This window comes from Natrix helvetica, assembly GCF_964273705.1.
Source record: "Natrix helvetica genome assembly, chromosome: 2".
Lineage (NCBI taxonomy): Eukaryota > Metazoa > Chordata > Lepidosauria > Squamata > Natricidae > Natrix > Natrix helvetica.
Window position 1 is genome coordinate 266,135,219 of NC_138552.1, and position 18,953 is coordinate 266,154,171.

Sequence of the window (18,953 nt, forward strand, 5' to 3'; positions counted from 1 at the left end):
AAGAAAACATTTCATAAATAGTTGTGAATCAGAGGCTTGCACTATGCAATGATCTCTTCTCTCTGGATATAGAAGAGAAAATGTAAGCATTCCTGCATTTCCACAACTGGCAAGCCTCCTTTGCCCATGAAGAACTATTATTGAATAATAGTCTATGCTACTTACCAGAATCATGCAGATAGTTACACAAAAATTCTCTACTTTCATCACTTTCACTCCTTATAGACAATCTAGACAATTTATTTCTAAATTAATGTTGAAAGGGTGAATCATCTTGTGAATCTTCTTGGATATACTATTAACCAAAAGGCTACCTGGATTTCAATAGCTTCCTAAACCCTATGAATTAACTTTCTAGAACAGACTGAAGGCTTTCTAAAACCATTATCTTGTATATTAAAATCCAGAGTTCCTTTTAGACATTATGATTCCTCTTCCTCTTCCTTTATTTCATCTTCTTTTTGCAAACTTTGCTAGTGCAAGGTAATATCAAGAATATGGAAATGTTTGCCCAGTACTTTGTGCTGTATTACCTTTTAGTTTAATTTTGTTTGGACAGGCAAGGGTTTTTGGAGATGTGTACATCTAGTTGATACAAATAAAGAACTATACAGATATAAAGCAATACCTAAGTGATTGTATAGGTAACAGCAATAGTCCTCTTCAGAGAATTACCAACTTCAAGTAGTCAGTGACGTACTCCCATCTTCTGCTGCAAGTAGAAAAGAATTAAATTATAGTGTCTGAACTGATTTCAAGCTTCCTTTCTCACTGAAGTATGCAGGAATAGGATAAAAACTTGTTAAGGGTATGTATTGAACAAGGGTTCTTAGAAGAGAGAAGAACTTGTTGGAACTCTGCTGATTTTATACTCTATAGAAAAACCAGTTTTGTTCAACAGCATTGTATCACCAAACCTACTGTAAATTCGCTCAGAGTAAAGCCGTTTTCGTGATCTTGATGGAGATTACCATGGAAATTCTCCTGCACATGTATAACCCTAATCCTCAATGGATTATTGAATTGGCTCTAAAATAAATTAGTTGAATTTGGGGTAGTGAAATTTAAGAGTGGGGGTGACTATAGAGTAGTTAAATTACAATGATTTCAATAAGAACTAAATGCAGTTGTCTTAATATGGGTCCTACCTGTTTCCAGTAGTATATGCTTAAGATCAGAATCTCAACCCTACCGAATGAGATTTCCCTCTCTTCGGTTTTTGAAATATCCACTCCTTTATGTGGCAATAGCTTTTTGCTTCAGACCTAATTTTGCTGATAATTGCTCTTTCCCTATTTCATATGTAATCTTCTTGTTTCCTTTGTTCAATTTTTCTGCAGTGCTGAGGCTGATTTTTTTATTAAAAAAGGATGCATTGTTCCTGTCAAGTTGCATAATGTTCATTTATTGTCATTTTTCCTCCACCAAGCTATTTGCAATGAAAGTCAGTGGCTGTCTTCCCTTGGACACTAATGAATGTATATATTGTTAAGCGCAGAAAACATAAGAGAGTGGCTGAGTTAAGGATAAGAGGGGGTTTTGTAAAGCCTGTTTATTTTTTTAAAATGAGTTGAAGTATTTAATATTTTTACCACCATTTACGTGGTTTTGGGGAACCCAAATTATGTCACTATCTCATGCCAAAACTAGCCAAATTTGTTTGATTTGAGTGTCTTTCTTCCACAAACCATATTTTGTTGATACTTTAAATGTCATTTTAAATGTTTTACTGAAACATGTATTGATGAAAAGAAACAAAAAAAAACCCACAAAAACACAAAAACAAAATGTCATCTTGACAAAAGATTTATACATGACTCAGAAAGTATTTATTTCAATTTTGTACCTTTCCATTTTAATACATTATACTGTATTGACTCAACTGAGATAATATAAACAGTCCATTTTAATAATAATGGTTGTGTGTTATTGATTATTGTTCCCTGCCAGATTCTTTACACAACTTTATGAACTTTAGCAGTTTCAGTTAGAAACAAGTCACATTGGGTACTAATTATTTATCAGGCACATTTCATAAACAAATTAATTAACCCCATACTTAATTAAACTGTTGGAGAACTTCATCTACAATTATTTAGAACAACTGAATTTTAGTATGGAACCTCTGTCATCATCTTCTGTTTATCTGAAAGCCATTTTTCCAAACTAAGCCAAGCTTCAAATGGTTGTGGTGGAATATAATAACAATACTGCATGATGTTTCACTACAATTGCAAGATATAATATATAGGCCAGCTAAGAGAACTAGATCACTCCCATTTATATGAAAGGAAAACACACTGTGCTTCTATCTTCTGTTGTTATTTGTGATTATCCACAGTGTGATATTTTTCTCTAACTTCATTTATACAGGCTTCATTCTAGTGATAATTTTCTGGGAAAGGACAACAGCTAATGTCCCCCAAAAAATAGGCTTCTCTACAATGAGGTCATTCTAAATATGTTCCATAATTCTTTGCAATTATGGTCAAAGATCCCAGATTCAGGGAGGAGGGATACAGTCTTCATGTGCACATAATATGCCCATTAATTGGTTATAAGGATGCATATTGTTAAATTTCATATATATACAACAGTATTGATCAGTGGTGGGTTGCAGGCGGTACGCCCTGGTACGGGCATACCAGAGCCTGCACAGAGCATTGGGTACCGTTCCGGTACAGTGCTCCGGAAGGCTCACCTGCCTGCCCGTGCTCCTTACCTGTCTTCAAAGCCTTCCGTGTACATGCATGGCGCGTACAGCGTCTGCGCAACACTCCGCCAAGCAACTGGAGCATCACGGAGGCTTGTGGAGGCATCACTGGAAGGTAAGACACAGGTGTGCACTGCACATGCGTGCGCGCGCACTGGCTGTGTTAATGTGGAGGACGCAGGGCCCCGTTGAAACTGTACTGGTTGCAATGGAATCCGGAACCCACCATTGGTATTGATGCACTTATCTCAAAAAGCAACCCTGTAGAATTCTAATAGTCTTATCATTTTTTTGGAGAAAAGTAAATTTAGGATAGTTATCCTTAAAACTAAGGCCCCATCTTACATCTAGTATTAGATCTTTAAGTTAGGCCAAATCAGAAAATAGCCACACAAGAACTCTATTATTATAGCATTTAATACTGTAACAGAATCTTGAAAGGCTAAAAGCTTTTCTTTCCTTCTTTTATAAAAAAAAAATCAAGATATAACAATCTCCGTTTTCTTCCTTGGCTCCTCCTGCCTTATTCAGCTAAGCCAGGGGTGGGATTCAATCTTTCGGACCGGTTCGGGCAAACCGGATGTTAATTTTAATCTGGTTTGCCAAACTGGTAGTTACAAGGACTGACCCCAGCCACCCCACTTTGGCCCTCCCAGGAGTCTCCATGCAGCCCATTCATCATGCCAGGTAAGTGCAGAGCCTGCGCGGAGGCTCTGGGAGGGTGAAAAACTGGCCTACCGGAAGTACCAGAAATCCAGAAACAGCCCGTTTTTGGCCTCCAGAGAGCCTCCGGAGCCTGGGGAGAACAAAAACTCCCCCCTGCCACCATGGTGCAGGAAGTTGACTGGGCCATGCCCACCCAGCAACCGGGCATTGAACTGGTTGCTAAAAAATTTCAATCCCACTCCTGGGCTAAGCTAATGTTTTCTTAAAGGCTGTTGCATACCTCCAAGTTTATCTCTGTGTTCCTCTACATTTACAATGAATATACTAATGTTTATTTAATTTATACCTTGCCTTTCTACTCAAGGCATCCAATAAAACAGTTGAATATATAAAGTTAAATATTGATAACCTCCATTGGCTGTATTTAAAATATCTGTAGAGCTATATCTTTGCCATCAGTTCTTTAATTGTTATTTGTTTTAAACACAGCTGATGTTAGCAATTGAAGATCTAACAAGTGACAAAGATCAAGTGACAAAGATGTATCTAAATGCACAAAACGGAGACTATTTGTCATTCATAACTAGAGCAAAATAGTAGAAGCCCTCTGTCACATTCCAGAAAGATAGACAGGGAATTCTTCAAATGCAGATCTTAACACATTTGCAACTGGTTAAAAAAAATCAATTCCTAACCTGTAACATGAGTGCCTTTAAGTATTCCTAGCAATCCACTTGTAACTTTGCAGATCTTTCAGTAGAAACATAAGATCCCTACATTTTGTTCCATTTTCTGTCAATTGCAATTGCCTGGATTTCTTTTCAAGGATAGTGTATTAAAGTAGTCAAAATGGAACGTAAATAATCTAAACATTATCTAGCACATGAGTGTCAAACTCGATCATGTATCATGATGTTTTTTGCCTTTTTGGAGCCAGGGTGGGTGTGGACTGCCTGTGATGCACCCGGCCCGCAGGCTGCCAGTTTGACATCCCTGAGCAGTTTAAGAAATCAGCCACTGGTCCTTGGTGTACAAAGGTATTATTCATAAACAACTATCACCTGCAAATCCAATCACAATTGGGATCAAGGAACACTTTCAGATTGTAGAGAGCATGCAATCGACTCAAAACCTCCTTTCCAGAGTCCTACATACCATTGAAACTTCTATATTGTCTGGCTTTAGTTAAAGCTTGTTTCACTGATGGCTGATTTGGACTTGGATATTAGGAAGCAGCAGAGCAATTTCATGTACATATTGACAGTACAGGAGATGAGACAGAAGCTTGCCAAAGGCTGGAATATTTTTTTTTAAAGGTTCCTTGGAACATCTTCAGATCTAGGCCTAATAGAAGGACAGATACCACGATTTCTCTAGGCCAAATTCTATCAGACGGTTCAAAAGGATCTAATGGTTAATGGCTTTAAAAGACAAGATCCCAGTCCAAAAGTCTGATTGAAATGGATTCCGAAAATCAGTTCATTCAGATGCACCTAGAATTATGAAGTTACTACCTCCTTAGTTATTTTTGATGTTATAGAGCCCTCTAATTGTTTAGATATAACAATTCAAGAAAAGTGTTTCTTTACTACAAGCCTTATTGCAGCCTCTATTAGGCAAGAGGAAATGCATGCTACAAAGGGACACTGATCACCTCTGTTTTAAAAAAATGTTCTCAATTCTCTATTTAATCAATCCTTTCTTAAGCAATGTTGCTATTTTTAAGACATCAGAAATTGAAATAGGCAATTTGGTGATAAACTACATCATGAATGGTACTAGGTATTTGCATTCAGGGGTTACTTTTCCAAAAAGTGAAGCTTTCTCCCTTTTTATATAAAGCAATTTGAGTCTCTGGAAGAGACAGGAACAAAGTGGTTCAAGAAAGATTATAGAGCAGGGGTGTCAAACTGGCGGCCTATGGGCCAGATATGTCACAAGCAGGCCACTCCCATCCTAGCTCCACAAAGGGAGAAAACATCGCAAAAGGTCACATGACGGCAATATGACACCATGAGTTTGACACCCGTGCTATAGAGTTTCTAATTCAGGGAATACAGATTAGGACCAAAATGGAATAGTATAATACTAGGAAAAGATCGCAAAAAAAGTGCCTTTGCCATCTTGCATTAAATTTAGAATTAAGTTCACAAATATACTGATGTCCCACGTTCTTGCCCTGAAAAATAATATACATCCTTCAAACCCATATTTAATAATCCTGGGTTGCACATCTGAAGCCTATATGTTATACCTCTAGATTGTACTATTCAAAGTGAATGGGAAGATTTGTGAAGCCATTAGTTTTCACAAATGTAAGTTTTCACACGTTTTCATTCAAATGCAGAAAGCTGCACCTATTTTGACTTTTAAAAAAAACAACTCTGAAAAAATACACAAAAAAACCCTCAAAATATTTGGGTTATCACCTGCTGATATCATCATACTACTGAAAATACCCATTGCAATTCTCAGTAGCCTAATGAACAAAACAAGCAAATAAAATCCTTTAGGTAGGGGGGGGGCAGAAATATTGTCTATCCCAAAGCTGTAGATTTTACTGTGTTTCCCCTAAAATAAGACAGGGTCTTATTTTCTTTTGACCTCCAAAATAAGCATTTGGCTTCATTTTCAGGGAGATCTTATTATTTTTGAGGTGCAAAAGATAGCAAATGTGGCCACCTCATGGCTGCTGCTGTGTGGCAATATTTTTCAGGGAGGGCTTTTTTTCAGGGGAGGGCTTATTTTAGTGCATGTGCTCAAAAGTCTGATTGGGCTTATTATACAGGGAAGGTTTATTTTTGAGGAAACAGGGTAGGGTGAAGAGTACATGACATATTTGATCCCAAGGCTGGATTCTGGTTTAGATGGAATAGAATTAGATGGCTACTTGAGTGACTTAATTAGTGAACACTATCAAAGCCATGTCCTGGAGAGTAAAAAGCTATTGTCATTTGTTTATATTCAAAGCATAAGGTATCATGATGGGTACCTAAATAGTACTTTGATCAAATGTTTTCTCGTGGGAATGGGACTGTTTCACAATTGGACAACTTTTTTCTACTAGTGTTCTAAATTGGCCAAGTTACACATATCCAGCTATGGAGAGTCAAGGACTGACTTGACAGGCAGTTAAACATTCGTTCACCTTAATTCATTCATTGGCATCTGCAATTTTAGGATGGCAGATCACAGAATGAACAGTACATATAAGAAACCATGGAGTTCATCTGCTTCAATCCATTTGCTCAGTGCAGAAATCATTTACTGTAGCATCCTCAAACGTTATTAGGATTTCATAGGAAAGTTGTCAGTTGAAATTAAGACACTATGTCCTTTGTATTTCCAAGATAATTTTAATGTACCATCAGAAAAAGAGAACAGGTTAATTAGGCATAACTTCTTTTTGATAAAACCATGCTGGCTTCTGCTGAACAATATATTCTTTATATTGTTTATATGCTCATGAACTAGCTGCTTAATACATTTGCTCAAATTTTGCCAAGTAGTGGTGTCAAGCTGACCGTTGTTATCTGTTTCTTTCTCCTACCTTTTTGAAGATAGAAAAAATATTTGCTCTCTATTCTCCATTTCTCAACATTACAAAAAGGCAGTGGTGGGATTCAAATAATTTGAACCGATTCTCTGCCCTAATGACTAGCTGCGTAGGTGTGACTCGGTGGTCATGTGACTCTGTAGGCGTGGCCAACTCAACATCACTCAGGTTGATGGGAGCTTTGCCTTAGCTGTTACAATGTACTAAGGGTTAACCAGAGAGGTAGTTTCTGTAAGCAAGGCAATAAAGATTAGCTAGAAACGACACCAGAATGTTTCCTTACAGGATTAGCCCTGTAAAGTGGGAAAAAAACAAAATAAGATTTCTTCCAACAACCGATTCTCTGAACTGCTTAGAAAGTTAACAACCGGGTCTCCCGAATAGGTGCGAACTGGCTGAATCCCACCAGTGCAAAAAGGGCTCCAACATGAGCTCTGCAATTTCTTTCATATTTCATTGATATACAGTAATTGATGTGGTTAGGAGACAATCTTTCATGGCAGCCAAGTGCTCCCTAAAAATCTCTTTTCTTAATTTACCACTCCCTTCTTGTGTTAGTACTTCTGCTTATTTCCAGCTGAATTATGGAGAAGACCAATGCACAAGAAGGCAGTGAGATGTAAAACTTTTCCTATTGTCACCCTACTGTCTTTTCCAAGCACTGAGGCACATTCCTTTTTCTTCTGCCTCCTAACATAATCCAAATGCCCTTTTGTTGCTTTTAGTATCCCTAGAGTATACATTCATTTCAGCTTTTCTGAATTTCTTTTTGCAGATAATAGCTACTTGCTAATACATATCTTTGGTGGCGCATATCTACTATTTTCTATATATGTTTAACTCTTAGTTCAGTCAAATTATCCCTATTGCAATCATAATATTTTCTTAACATGCCCCCATTTCTTCTTTTAATTTGGGGAACTTGCAGTATTGGCTGAGCTGCTTTTTCAATAAATGTCCAGGTAATTGAAGTTTCCCATTATTAGTACATCTCTCCTTTCTGAAAACTTTGAAATGACTTAGATCTTCTGCCTGGCTTGGCAGTTTACAGCACTTCTCCCACAATAATATTATTATTGCTTTTTTTTTACTTGTATTGTATTTTTATCTAAATACTTTTGACTGGCTTCTTAAATTCTTGGTTCTGTACACATATCTGCATTTCCTTTGCCTTTCATGCCACTCCCCCTCTTTTGTTTAGCCTATACCTTTTGAATTAGTTGTATCCTTCTGTCTTGCATTCCATTCATGTATTTCTCTTCTCCACAAGTTTTTATTATACTACCATATCATATTAGCCTTCCTATATTTAGACTTCTAATTCTACCTGTTTGTTAGCAGTTCTCGTATAGAGACACTAAAAACTTAGGGTCACATAACATTACTGATATCTTCCTGTTTTTATGAGCTCATTGTTGAGTACCTCCACATCCTGTGTATTGGTCCCAATCCCAGTCCCAATCCTTGGCATTTAAATATTTCTTGAGTATCTTTTTTTCTCTTCCTAAAATTCAGTTTAAACTCCTCTGAATCAGATTTACAAGGTGCCTTTCAAATACATTCTTCTCAGTTTTTACACAACACACCCCATGTCTTGCAAGTGTGTTCTTTCATCATGGAAACACATCTCATTATTGAAGATTACAAAGCATCTACCATCTGAAGCCATTTGTGTAGCCAACTGATTTGTTCCAGTATTTTTCTTTCTTTGTGGACCACATCAAACCATAAATAAGTGAAGAAAACATTACCTGTGCCCCAATGTCTTAAAAATACTAAGAAATATTAAGAAAATGTTGGATAACCATTTGTCTGAAGTGGTGTAGGGTTTCCTGCCTAAGCAGGGTGGTGGACTAGAAGACCTCCAAGATCCCTTCCAACTCTGTTATTCTGTTTTCTGTTTATTTATCCTCTCTCCAATGTTTCATTGCCTCTTGCAATGTCTTCAAGATGTGTCCAAGTGTGTCATTTGTTCTTACACAGTTCAATAAAAAATATATTTTTCATTTGGTTTCAAGAGTCTTGGGAGCCATTTACATCCAGAACATGAGCCCCAGGAAAGCAGCATGACAGGTATGTGGCCAAAATTATCATGTGCTAAGTGCACAAAAAATGTTATTGGATAGTTGGAGTTATACTGAAAAACAATTGGGAAAAAAGATGGAATTGTCTACTCTGATGGTTGGTAGACTGAAAACCTGAACAAGAACATTGCATTATGTTGCAGTCACTTCTTGTGTAAAATGAAATTAAAACTATGATTATTATTGTCTTATAAGAAGGTCTGTAACTTTGGACAAAGGTACAGTATATGTAACAATAGGGGCCTAATGGGAGGGTGAATTACCATTCAAAAGGCATGGAGCACTGATTCAGCATTTCTCTCCTTAATGGGTTTTTTTCTTCTTCTTCTGTTATAAGATAAAAAGATGGAGAAAACAGTGGGAAAATAAATGGAAAGCAATTTCGTCTGAAAAGTCCCATAAAGTTCTTCAAATGAAGCACGGCAATTGTACAATAAAAAGCTTCATCTGGAAGCATTCATAGCTCATTCCCCAAGTAATGGTTCTGACTTGATACTTTTTATCCATATGGCAACAAAATACAAGTTGAGTCTCAAAATATTTTATTCCAAAATCCATAGTAGGATAGTTAGAAACAGAGCAGTCTCTCGTTACCCCACCCCCACCCTGCTTTTAATGTGAAGAAATGGTTCTTCACGCTAGAAATTTCTAAACTTAATTGCAGTCTTGACTGAAGGGAGACTACAAACATTCTGAGACTGAGAATAAAACACATGAAAGATTTATATAGTTTATTTATTCAAATGCAAGTATGGAAATGTTACTGAGAGCTATGATAAATTCCTATTAACTTTTACTGCCTAGGGTAATCTCAATTTTTTTTCTTTTTTCTTTTTTCTTAATTTTGTCTCTTCCTTATTTCCTCCCCATTGTATGTATTGGAAAGATAAATAAGAAACATTACTTATCTTAACCATTTGATGTAAAAGCAGAAATATAATGTATCTTATCTAACAATTGTTTAACTGATGAGGAAAAAGAAAAGCAAATCCTTATGGGAGCATTGCACAAAATTCACAAAGATTTCCCATCTCATCCTCTCTTCCATCTCTAGCATAACAAGGATTTCCAGAAAATGCATAGGATTTGGTGAAAGACGCAGTACAAAAGCAATTCTTTTGGATTATTTATTAAAAACATAAATCAAATCTAAGTATTAGTTCATTTTATTCTTACCAGACCAGCTCTGCAAGCAGAATTTACATTAACAAATGTCCACTGCTTCTTCTCTTCACTTCCTGAAATGACAGCAGCTTGACTTTTTAAGTGTCTTGTAGTAAGTACTTTTTTCCCCTTTTTCCTATGGAATATCATAATTGAAATGTTTCTAACTGCACATATATTTGCAAGCTGAATTGTTGCTTCAGTATGTATATATCTATGGTTATTTCTAATGATCTAAAATCTATTTACAGCCTACTTTAGAGATAAGAAAAAGGCTATACTAGGGGTCTTCTTTCTAACACAAAGCATCCATTTTAATTTTTTAAAAAAGGTGTATGGGGAATCTGGGTAGCAGAAGCACTACAGGAAGGAACAAATCTAACTGAGTGATGCAAGAGCTGGTTAAGACTTGGAATCTCACATGTCTGAGGCTGTTTTGTGTGTAAACTGAGGTTTGGGATTTTGGGTTGTTGTGGATTTTTTTTAAAGTGCCATGAGTTAGTGGTTGAATGGACTTCCCCTTCACTTTGTCTTTTGGGCAAATCGCACCAGCAGACAAGAGGCTTTTTAATCTGTGAGGAGAGAACAACTGGGTTTTGATTTTGATGTATTTTATGACAAATCTTTGACAAAAACTCTAGAGCAGTTCCCTGGCTGAGAATTTTTGGGAGTTGAAGTTTATTCATCTTAAAGTTGCCAAGGTTGAGAAATACTGCTGTGGTGATTTGCTGCCATCCACTCACATCTGTTGCAGCATCTCATGGTCACATGATCAAAATTCAGACACTTGGCAACTGATAGCTATGACCGTTCCAATGTCCCAGGGTCATATGATCCTGTTGTACGACCTTCTGACAAGCAAAGTCAATGGAGAAACCAGATTCGCTTAACATCTTTGTAACTAACTTAACAACTGCTATGATTCACTTAACTATAGCAAGAAATGTCATAAAATGGGGCAAAGTCACTTAACAAATGTCTCACTTAGCAACAGAAATTTTGGGCTCAATTGTGATCATGAGTGTAAGACTAACTATAGTAGTCTGCAGGTTCTGGCCTAGCTTCATAGCAGCCTGCCCAGAAGTTGAGTGGTTCTCCTCTATCTGTCCTTGTCTTCTGACTCACCTATTGGATTCTTTCTCCCTGGGTGAATGTGACTCCCATTTTACCAGCTTTTTGGTAATCAATGCTTTTAAAAAGTCCCAATATTGCACTTATTAAGCTATAATTTTCATTAATAGAACCAGATTGGTGTAGTTGTGGGACAAGGGGAAAGCCATCAGTTCTAGTCCCTCTTTGGGTACAAATCCAGCTGGGTGACCCTAAACTACTCACTCTCTCTCAATGGCAATCCGCTTTCTGAAATCTTGCCCAAAAAGGTGGCTTGTCCAGGCAGTCGCCAGGAGTTATCACTGACTCAAAGTCACACACACACAAATTATCATGACTGGTTTATTTATGCTAGTTACCTTATTGCACTATTTTAATATTTCATTTTCATTACACTTTATGAAAGCATTGGTATTTCAAAGATTGCAGATGTACAATCGAAAGCTTCTCTTGCTTGGGAACATCAAAGGCACAAATAGCGGACTTGTCCTTATGTGTATTTCTACATCGGGAAGTTGCGCCTTTCTATATCAATTACAGAGAAAATTAGAGATCTTAATATAGTCTTGGGTTGAGATCATCTGTTCTGCGGCCTAATCAAAGAAGGAATAAACCAAGGGTCCCCAAACTTGGCAACTTTAAGACTTGTGGACTTCAACTCCCAGAATTCTGGGAGAATTCTTCAGCAGCTGGCTGGAGAATTCTGGGAGTTGAAGTCCACAAGTCTTAAAGTTGCCAGGTTGGGGGACCCCTGGAATAAACACTGCTTTGGGGTTTTTTGGGGGCCACTCCTTCGGATTTACCTACCGTAATTATCTTTTTACGAAAAGTCCTCTCGCTTTTTCTTTTCTTCGCCTTCTTTTATCGGGCATTTAGGATGGACACCTATAAAGCGACGGTCGCGGACGTCATTGCGCGTCCGAAGTAGGGAAAGGTCCCCTCTTTTCCCGCAAGATGGCGATGCTGGCGGAACGTGAGTATGAAGCCGGTTGAAACGGAGCATGTAGAAAATAGCGCGAGGTATGGAGGCGAAACTGACAAATCCCTCCCCCGCTTCGTATATGCCAGGGATCATTATGTGGGGTCTGTGATTTGGGTAGAGGAGCTATGATAAAGTGAGATTGAAACCTCTATCCAGCCAAGATCTTCCTTCCAGTATGGGACGATTAGGTAGATATATGATGCCCATAAGCAACGCATGATAATGGCAGCTGCTTCGATATATTTTTTTCTCCCTCTAGGTTTCAAAAGCATTCAGTCTCCAAATCTTTGGGGGGGGGGGGTTGGGGAGGTTGAACTAAAAGACCTCCAAGGTCGCCTTCAACCCTGTTCCATCTTCTGCGAAGATCTAAAGCGGTGTTCCTGCCTGGAGGACGACTAGGCTACAGCACGGAGTTATTTCCATCTTTGCTTCATTTAAAGGCCGTCCAGATTTTCATAGCTACAGAACGTAATGTAGATTCCTCTGCTGTGCGTTTAAGCAAATCCTTTTTAAAACCGCTTCAAGTGCTTAGGCTGCCCCCAGCCCCCCCCCCCAAAAAAAAAGGTATCGGAGGAGTTAGAAACAATATTGAGATAGGGGTGAGGAAAGCTTTAACGTTGCAACTTGCTTCTAAGTACCCAACAAACATTTTAAAAAGCTTGAGTTTGAGGAAGCCATAAAAAGTACCTCAAGAGGATTAAAGAATAGAGGAGACTAGAGAGAAACTCACATTAAATGCTGTTGTCAGATTTATCTGTAAACAAGTGGTCAGTACTATGATATTAGTCAATGCAATATCTGGAATCAAAGAGGGTATTTGAGGAGTCATCTCACCCCAATGGGCAAAAGAGGCTTGCTATAGGCCCCAACTGCCAAGCAATTTTGGCTGGTGACATCCAGGAGAAAAGGTTTTTCTGCTGTGGCTCCCACCCTTTGGAAATTTCTGCTGTCGGAAATAAGATCCACCCCAAACTTTTGGCCTTCCAGAAGGATCTTAAAAACTGACATTTCCAACTGGCCTGGGGTCCTACACTGGGAGTGGCTGATGTAGAACAAAGAACATCCCACCCTTATGCCATTCATCCTCTTGATTTTTAATTTCTATTCCATGTTAATTTAATTGTTTCCAAATTATCTTTTTATATTTTGTAAGATGCCTAATATCTCACTTAGGGGGTAGACGGCATATAAATTTTATAAATAAATAAAAATGCTGTTAGTTAATACTGAATTAGTATTTGAGATCAGAAGTATGATATACATTTCAATTATTACTATTTATCAGTGGCAATTCTTATTTCCTGTCCCTTATTCTTCATCAATCATTTTTCCTTTTTTGAACAGATTTAAGGAATGCTGCAAATGAATGTTTGTGAACATAGAGATTCACAAAATTACTACAAAATGGCAGACTTGAATATTATATTAGCTCATTAAGCATTTGTCAGTAAAATGTTTAAAATGGTTTGTCAATCATCCTGCTTGATTTTTGAGATTCCCAGTGTACTCATTCCTTAAAATGTTCTTTAAAAATCTTTACAGAAAAAGTACTTTGGGTAGGAGAAGCACTAATTGTGAAGACGAAAGTCTTCCTATTTCAATTTTGAAAATATCACTAGATTTCACTTCATTTTCTCTTGTAGCACGCCACAAACTGAAATGGTCTGTGGATCCCCGGAACAGTACTTGGAGTAAAGATGAATCAAAATTTGGCCAGAAGATGTTGGAAAAAATGGGATGGTCAAAAGGCAAGGTAAATTTGTATGGTTGAAAATAGTTGCTTACGTTTTTTTTGGTATTTTCAAGGTTCATTAGATAATAAAATGTTTATAAAATAAAATAAGTATTGTAAAAGTTGCCAGAATAAGAAATTAAATGAGGATCATATGCCTCCTTGGCCTTCCTAACAAGGATCTGGAACAAATTACTTTTTAAATAAAATGTAAGTTTAATGCAAACTGATTTCCCTTGGCATAAGGACTCTGGATAAATTTCCTGAAGCAACTATGCTGAATCCAGTTGTTAAATCTTGAAGATGTGCCTCAATTTGGACTTTCATTACAGAAAAGTTATCCCAGTTAAATTTGTATATTTGTACTGCCTAATGAGTGCAAAGCTGATGCTTTTATTGCCATTTATTGCCTAAGAATCAAGAATCATTGTGAAGTTATACCTCAAGAGTTTTCAGATTAGTAAGAGAAACCTTCCATCTCGTACAAAAGGAGCAACCTCAGGGACTCTCTTCCCTTTCTCTGCAAGTATGAATGGTTGATTTCTGATTGCTAGTTGTAGTATGCATGGGGTTTGTTTTGTTTTCTAATTATTTCAACCTGTTGAGAATAATTGGATTGAAAAAAAAGGCAACACAATGAAAAATAGACGCCTTCTACACACTACAACAAATGAAGTTCTCCAAGACAGTTCTGTTTGTCATTTGTTTCCACCAGGGGCTTGGGGCTCAAGAACAAGGCAGCACAGAGCATATTAAGATTCAGGTGAAGAACAACACATTGGGATTGGGAGCATCTGTGAGCCAAGAGGTAAGTGGAGGTAATAGAATTGAGGCTACACAGACTGTAGCTGAAGCATATTTACACACACACGGTTATAAATCAGGATTTGTATTAGGTTTTACAGAAATAGAAGTACGTCTACAAATTTAGCAGATGTAAAGTTAATTTGATTTGAAAAGACACAGAAAGTAAATACAATGCATTTTTGTTTGGTTTGACATAAATATTTTCATGTGGGACTGAATTAGTTGGCTGCTTATAATGATTTAGAATGTTGATAATTTTAGTGCAAAATGTTCAGTTTACACATTAAACCAACGTTGAAATGGAAGTGCTACAATTTGTACGATGTATAAAATTATAAATATAGTTTATAGTTAGCCATCAAATCATCATTGCAAGCTTTAGTTCCAAGTGCTACTCTTAGTTTCTCTGAACTGCTAAACCCCAAAGCTTCTGGAGGCTGCTATATCACATCAAAGATGTGTAGAATGTAATGAACCACAAATTAAAGCAGCTTTGAATCATGACTCTTCTTGTGCATTTGGGAGTATAGATCATGGTTTGTATATCAAACTCAAATTTATGACAACTGATTTGGTGATCTGAATTTGAATCAGTAGAACATGGAGGAGCATGCCCTTTTTGTCATCTTTCCCTCATTCCTGATCAGTTTAGATTGTAATCATTTGGTTTGTGTGTTGGGTGCAGGATAACTGGATTGCTCACCAAGATGATTTCAATCAGCTTTTGGCAGAGTTGAATAACAGTTATACACAAGATGACCCAGGTAACACGATTCAATTTTGAGAGTAACTGGTATTGAAAATCTTAATATAAAATTACATACAGCATGTTGGCCACATGAGGTCACTATTGCTGTTCGAGAGCAAGCATGTGAAATCAAAGCCGCCACCTATCCTGTCAGACTTGCCGAACATTCGAATTTTTCTGGGATTGGGGTTATGAACTTTGGATGAGGGGGCATTACTCTCACATCCTGCTTATAGTTTTACCAAAAGAGTGATGCTTGTAGTTGCTTGTAGTCTGGAGGAATGATCCTTTTGAGATCCTCATCTTGATGCAGACCTTCTTTATCATCAAGATCACTTTGCATCTGAATTTGGCTTTTGACATTTGAATTGCCTTTGGATCTTAGTGTCCGTTCACACGCATTTCTGAAGATGCCTGAAAGAACATCTCATATCATGACAGACACAGAAAAAGCTGCCATTCTTCAGCACATGTTTATAGTAATCTAAAGAAAAACTGAATTGTCCATTATCTGGCTGATTGGCAACAGGGCCGAGAAGAACACAAAGTTATCCACTGCTGGAACTTGAAGCAGAGAAACTCAGGGAAAAACAACACTTTAAGAGTAGAAGCTGGGAGCAAGTTATTGTTATTGTAAGAATCCGTAAAGATGCACAGGGAAAACAAGAAATACCAAGGGGATGTTCTACATTGGAATTTAGTATGTCAGGAGGACTATAGATTTTGGCTTCATGTAATTTTCTGTTTGTATTCTAGAATCTACTTACAAAAATAGAAAGAAAACTTTTAACCTTGAAGAAAAATCCAAGATCTCTAAAAAACGCGTTCACTATGTGAAATTTGCCAAAGGTAAATTCAAATGAAACTAATAAATTAAACCTGTTACATGAAAAAAAACTCATTAAAATGTTTCTAATGAGATCAGTACAGTAACCATCTGAAAAAAATCTATTTAAATATATCAAAATATTGTTAAGAATTAGAATATTTGATGGAGAATGAGTAGCATGGAAAGGGTTAAATTTGAAGCTAAGGCATTGTGTTGGTACCTGTAGGATATTGAATGCAGTTGGTTTTGATGCACATTGCAGCTTTTACTTAAAGGAACCAACAACATCTAGGAGAATTTTTTCTGGTTTAAGCCTCATTGAAATGAATCAAACAGAGAAAATATAATTTTCTTCTTCAAGAGCATTGATCTAACTTTATTCTATAAGAAAGCAATAAATTATTTTGTTTTTTCTGCAATTCTATCCAGGAAAAGATCTCTCTTCACGAAGTGAAGATGACCTATCCTGTATTTTTGGAAAACGCAAAGTCAAAAAAATGCAAGTATGTGATTTTACTAGATATTGTAGATACACTATATTGCCCAAAGTATTCTCTCACAACTGAATCTGATTATGTGGATGGGTGAGCGAATACTTTGGGCAATATAGTGTATGTATTGGACTGTATGCTTTAAATCAGTGGTAGTCAACCTGGTCCCTACCACCCACTAGTGGGCATTCCAGCTTTAATGGTGGGCGGTAGGGGTTTGCTGTAACTCTGCTTTATAAATTTTATAAAGTAAAGTTACTTCCCTACTTTATAAATCACCATTACTGTGGAACCTGTGGGCGGTTAGAAAATTTTACTACTAACAGAGATACAAAAGTGGGCGGTAGGTATAAAAAGGTTGACTACCCCTGCTTTAAATAGTGATTTATTCTAATTATTTAAATACACTTTTCTGCTGTACATCATTTGAGAATTACATACATTGCTGTGGCTTAGGTCACACAAAGGGAGCTCCGGGTCATACAAAGCCTTCCGTCTTCAAGTGATTTCAGAGAATGCTCTTCCACGGCCTCTGCAGGGTTTTTTGGAGGGGGGGGGGAACCCTTTGAAAAGCAAAAGTACACCCGTTATTGTGTGTTTTTTAGAGGGTCTGGAGGCTGCACGAGAGCATGGCCCTCTCACGCACTTCTGGAGGCTGTGCAAGACCACACTCTTGCAGCCTCCACAGACTCTGAAAATCACACAAGAACCAGGTGTGCTTTTGAGAATAATTGTTGAATGTTGGTAAATGCTGGCATATCACCTAAAATATTATGCCATGTCATTTTCACTGTTACTGAGCTACTTGCAAGTAGATTATTAGTATCCACTTATAAAAAAATAAGAAAAGACTAGGCACAGCACTCTACATTTTGTGTCATAAAACATAGGAAGCATAGGTCTCAGCTAAACTCTAAACTTTCTATTCCTGTAAACCAGCCTTGTACAACATAGTATGTTTCACCAGAAATACCATAATTCATAATCTGTTGATTGGAAATCATGGAAATATTTGTCCATCCAGTTTGGGAATAATGATGTAAATTTCCTGGAAATGCAGGTGATATTTCCTTGATGGTGGACTTTGGAAACCATAACTTGCTGAGGAACTAGTATGAATCAATACTTGGGACAAGGTGATTAAATTCACATGTGAAAAGTGTCAACAGACAAAATTAGAAATTAGGCAATTTGAAAAGTTTTGGGGTTTTTTTCTTTTTAGAAAAAATACTCATGTTTTCTCCACTTATTTGTTAAGTATTTGTTCCAGAATGCATGCCTTTGGGAAAAATATAAAATCTTGGAAAATATAAGGAAATTGCAGTCTTCCAGATATCTAGCACCCATAATTTCCATTCACCTTAAACCAGGAATGACGGGGAATGAAATGTAGAAACCTGTGAAAGAGCATTATTTTCTTTTGCCTCTAGTTTAATATGAAAGTTGTAAGGAGCCTCAAATTTTAAGGCCTCCACTCTACTTTCTGGTGGGTATGAAAGGTTGGAAAGTCTGGTTACTTTCAGAATCTTCTTTTAAAATAGCCAAAAATAAATATTTGGCCTCTGCAAGAAATTGAATATCAAACTAAATATTCCTTTGTTTTTAACCGTTTTAGCTTTTTTTCTGCTTGTAAGAAAGCCAGAGGCTACTTCAGAATAACTGAGGGAAGCAAATTGATTTTTTTTTTAAAAAAAAAGATCATTTCAACCATCATATAAATTTTTAACTGCTTACTCCCAGACTGCTTCCCTGGTTCCTGTTTTACATCTTGAAAGCTGAGATTATATAGTGATAGGAAAGCTTATTTCATTCAAAAACTGTATTTCAAGTTAACTTTATTATGTAGACACACATACAGCTCTTTTTATCTAGTCTGGTATGTGGGATTGATTAGAAATAATAAAACGTGATATTGGACAATACCCATGAGCTCTTGGTATGTCCTTAGGATGTGGTTGAAGATTTGTATTCTTTGAAAGATTGGCACCAAATACACACCCTTGATTTTAAAATCTTGGCATATATGAGTGTTTAAAAGATTAAAAGAACAGGAAATGCTGGATGAGAACAT

The 18,953-nt window shown here is 37.0% G+C and overlaps 1 protein-coding gene across 2 annotated transcripts in view; it reads left to right on the forward strand.

Moving 5' to 3' along the window:
* The first annotated feature begins 12,157 nt into the window (after window positions 1–12,157).
* Window positions 12,158–18,953, forward strand: part of PINX1 (PIN2 (TERF1) interacting telomerase inhibitor 1) — a 36,872-nt gene continuing 30,076 nt past the window's right edge. The window contains exons 1-6 of one of the 2 annotated variants that reach the window (XM_081941398.1): window positions 12,158–12,266; window positions 13,919–14,028; window positions 14,723–14,815; window positions 15,500–15,578; window positions 16,319–16,411; window positions 16,821–16,894. In XM_081941398.1, coding sequence (XP_081797524.1) covers window positions 12,248–12,266; window positions 13,919–14,028; window positions 14,723–14,815; window positions 15,500–15,578; window positions 16,319–16,411; window positions 16,821–16,894 — 468 coding nt within the window. In that variant the 5' untranslated portion in view covers window positions 12,158–12,247. Of the gene's footprint in view, window positions 12,314–13,918; window positions 14,029–14,722; window positions 14,816–15,499; window positions 15,579–16,318; window positions 16,412–16,820; window positions 16,895–18,953 lie in introns of both variants that reach the window. The other variant, XM_081941399.1, reaches the window with a different exon arrangement.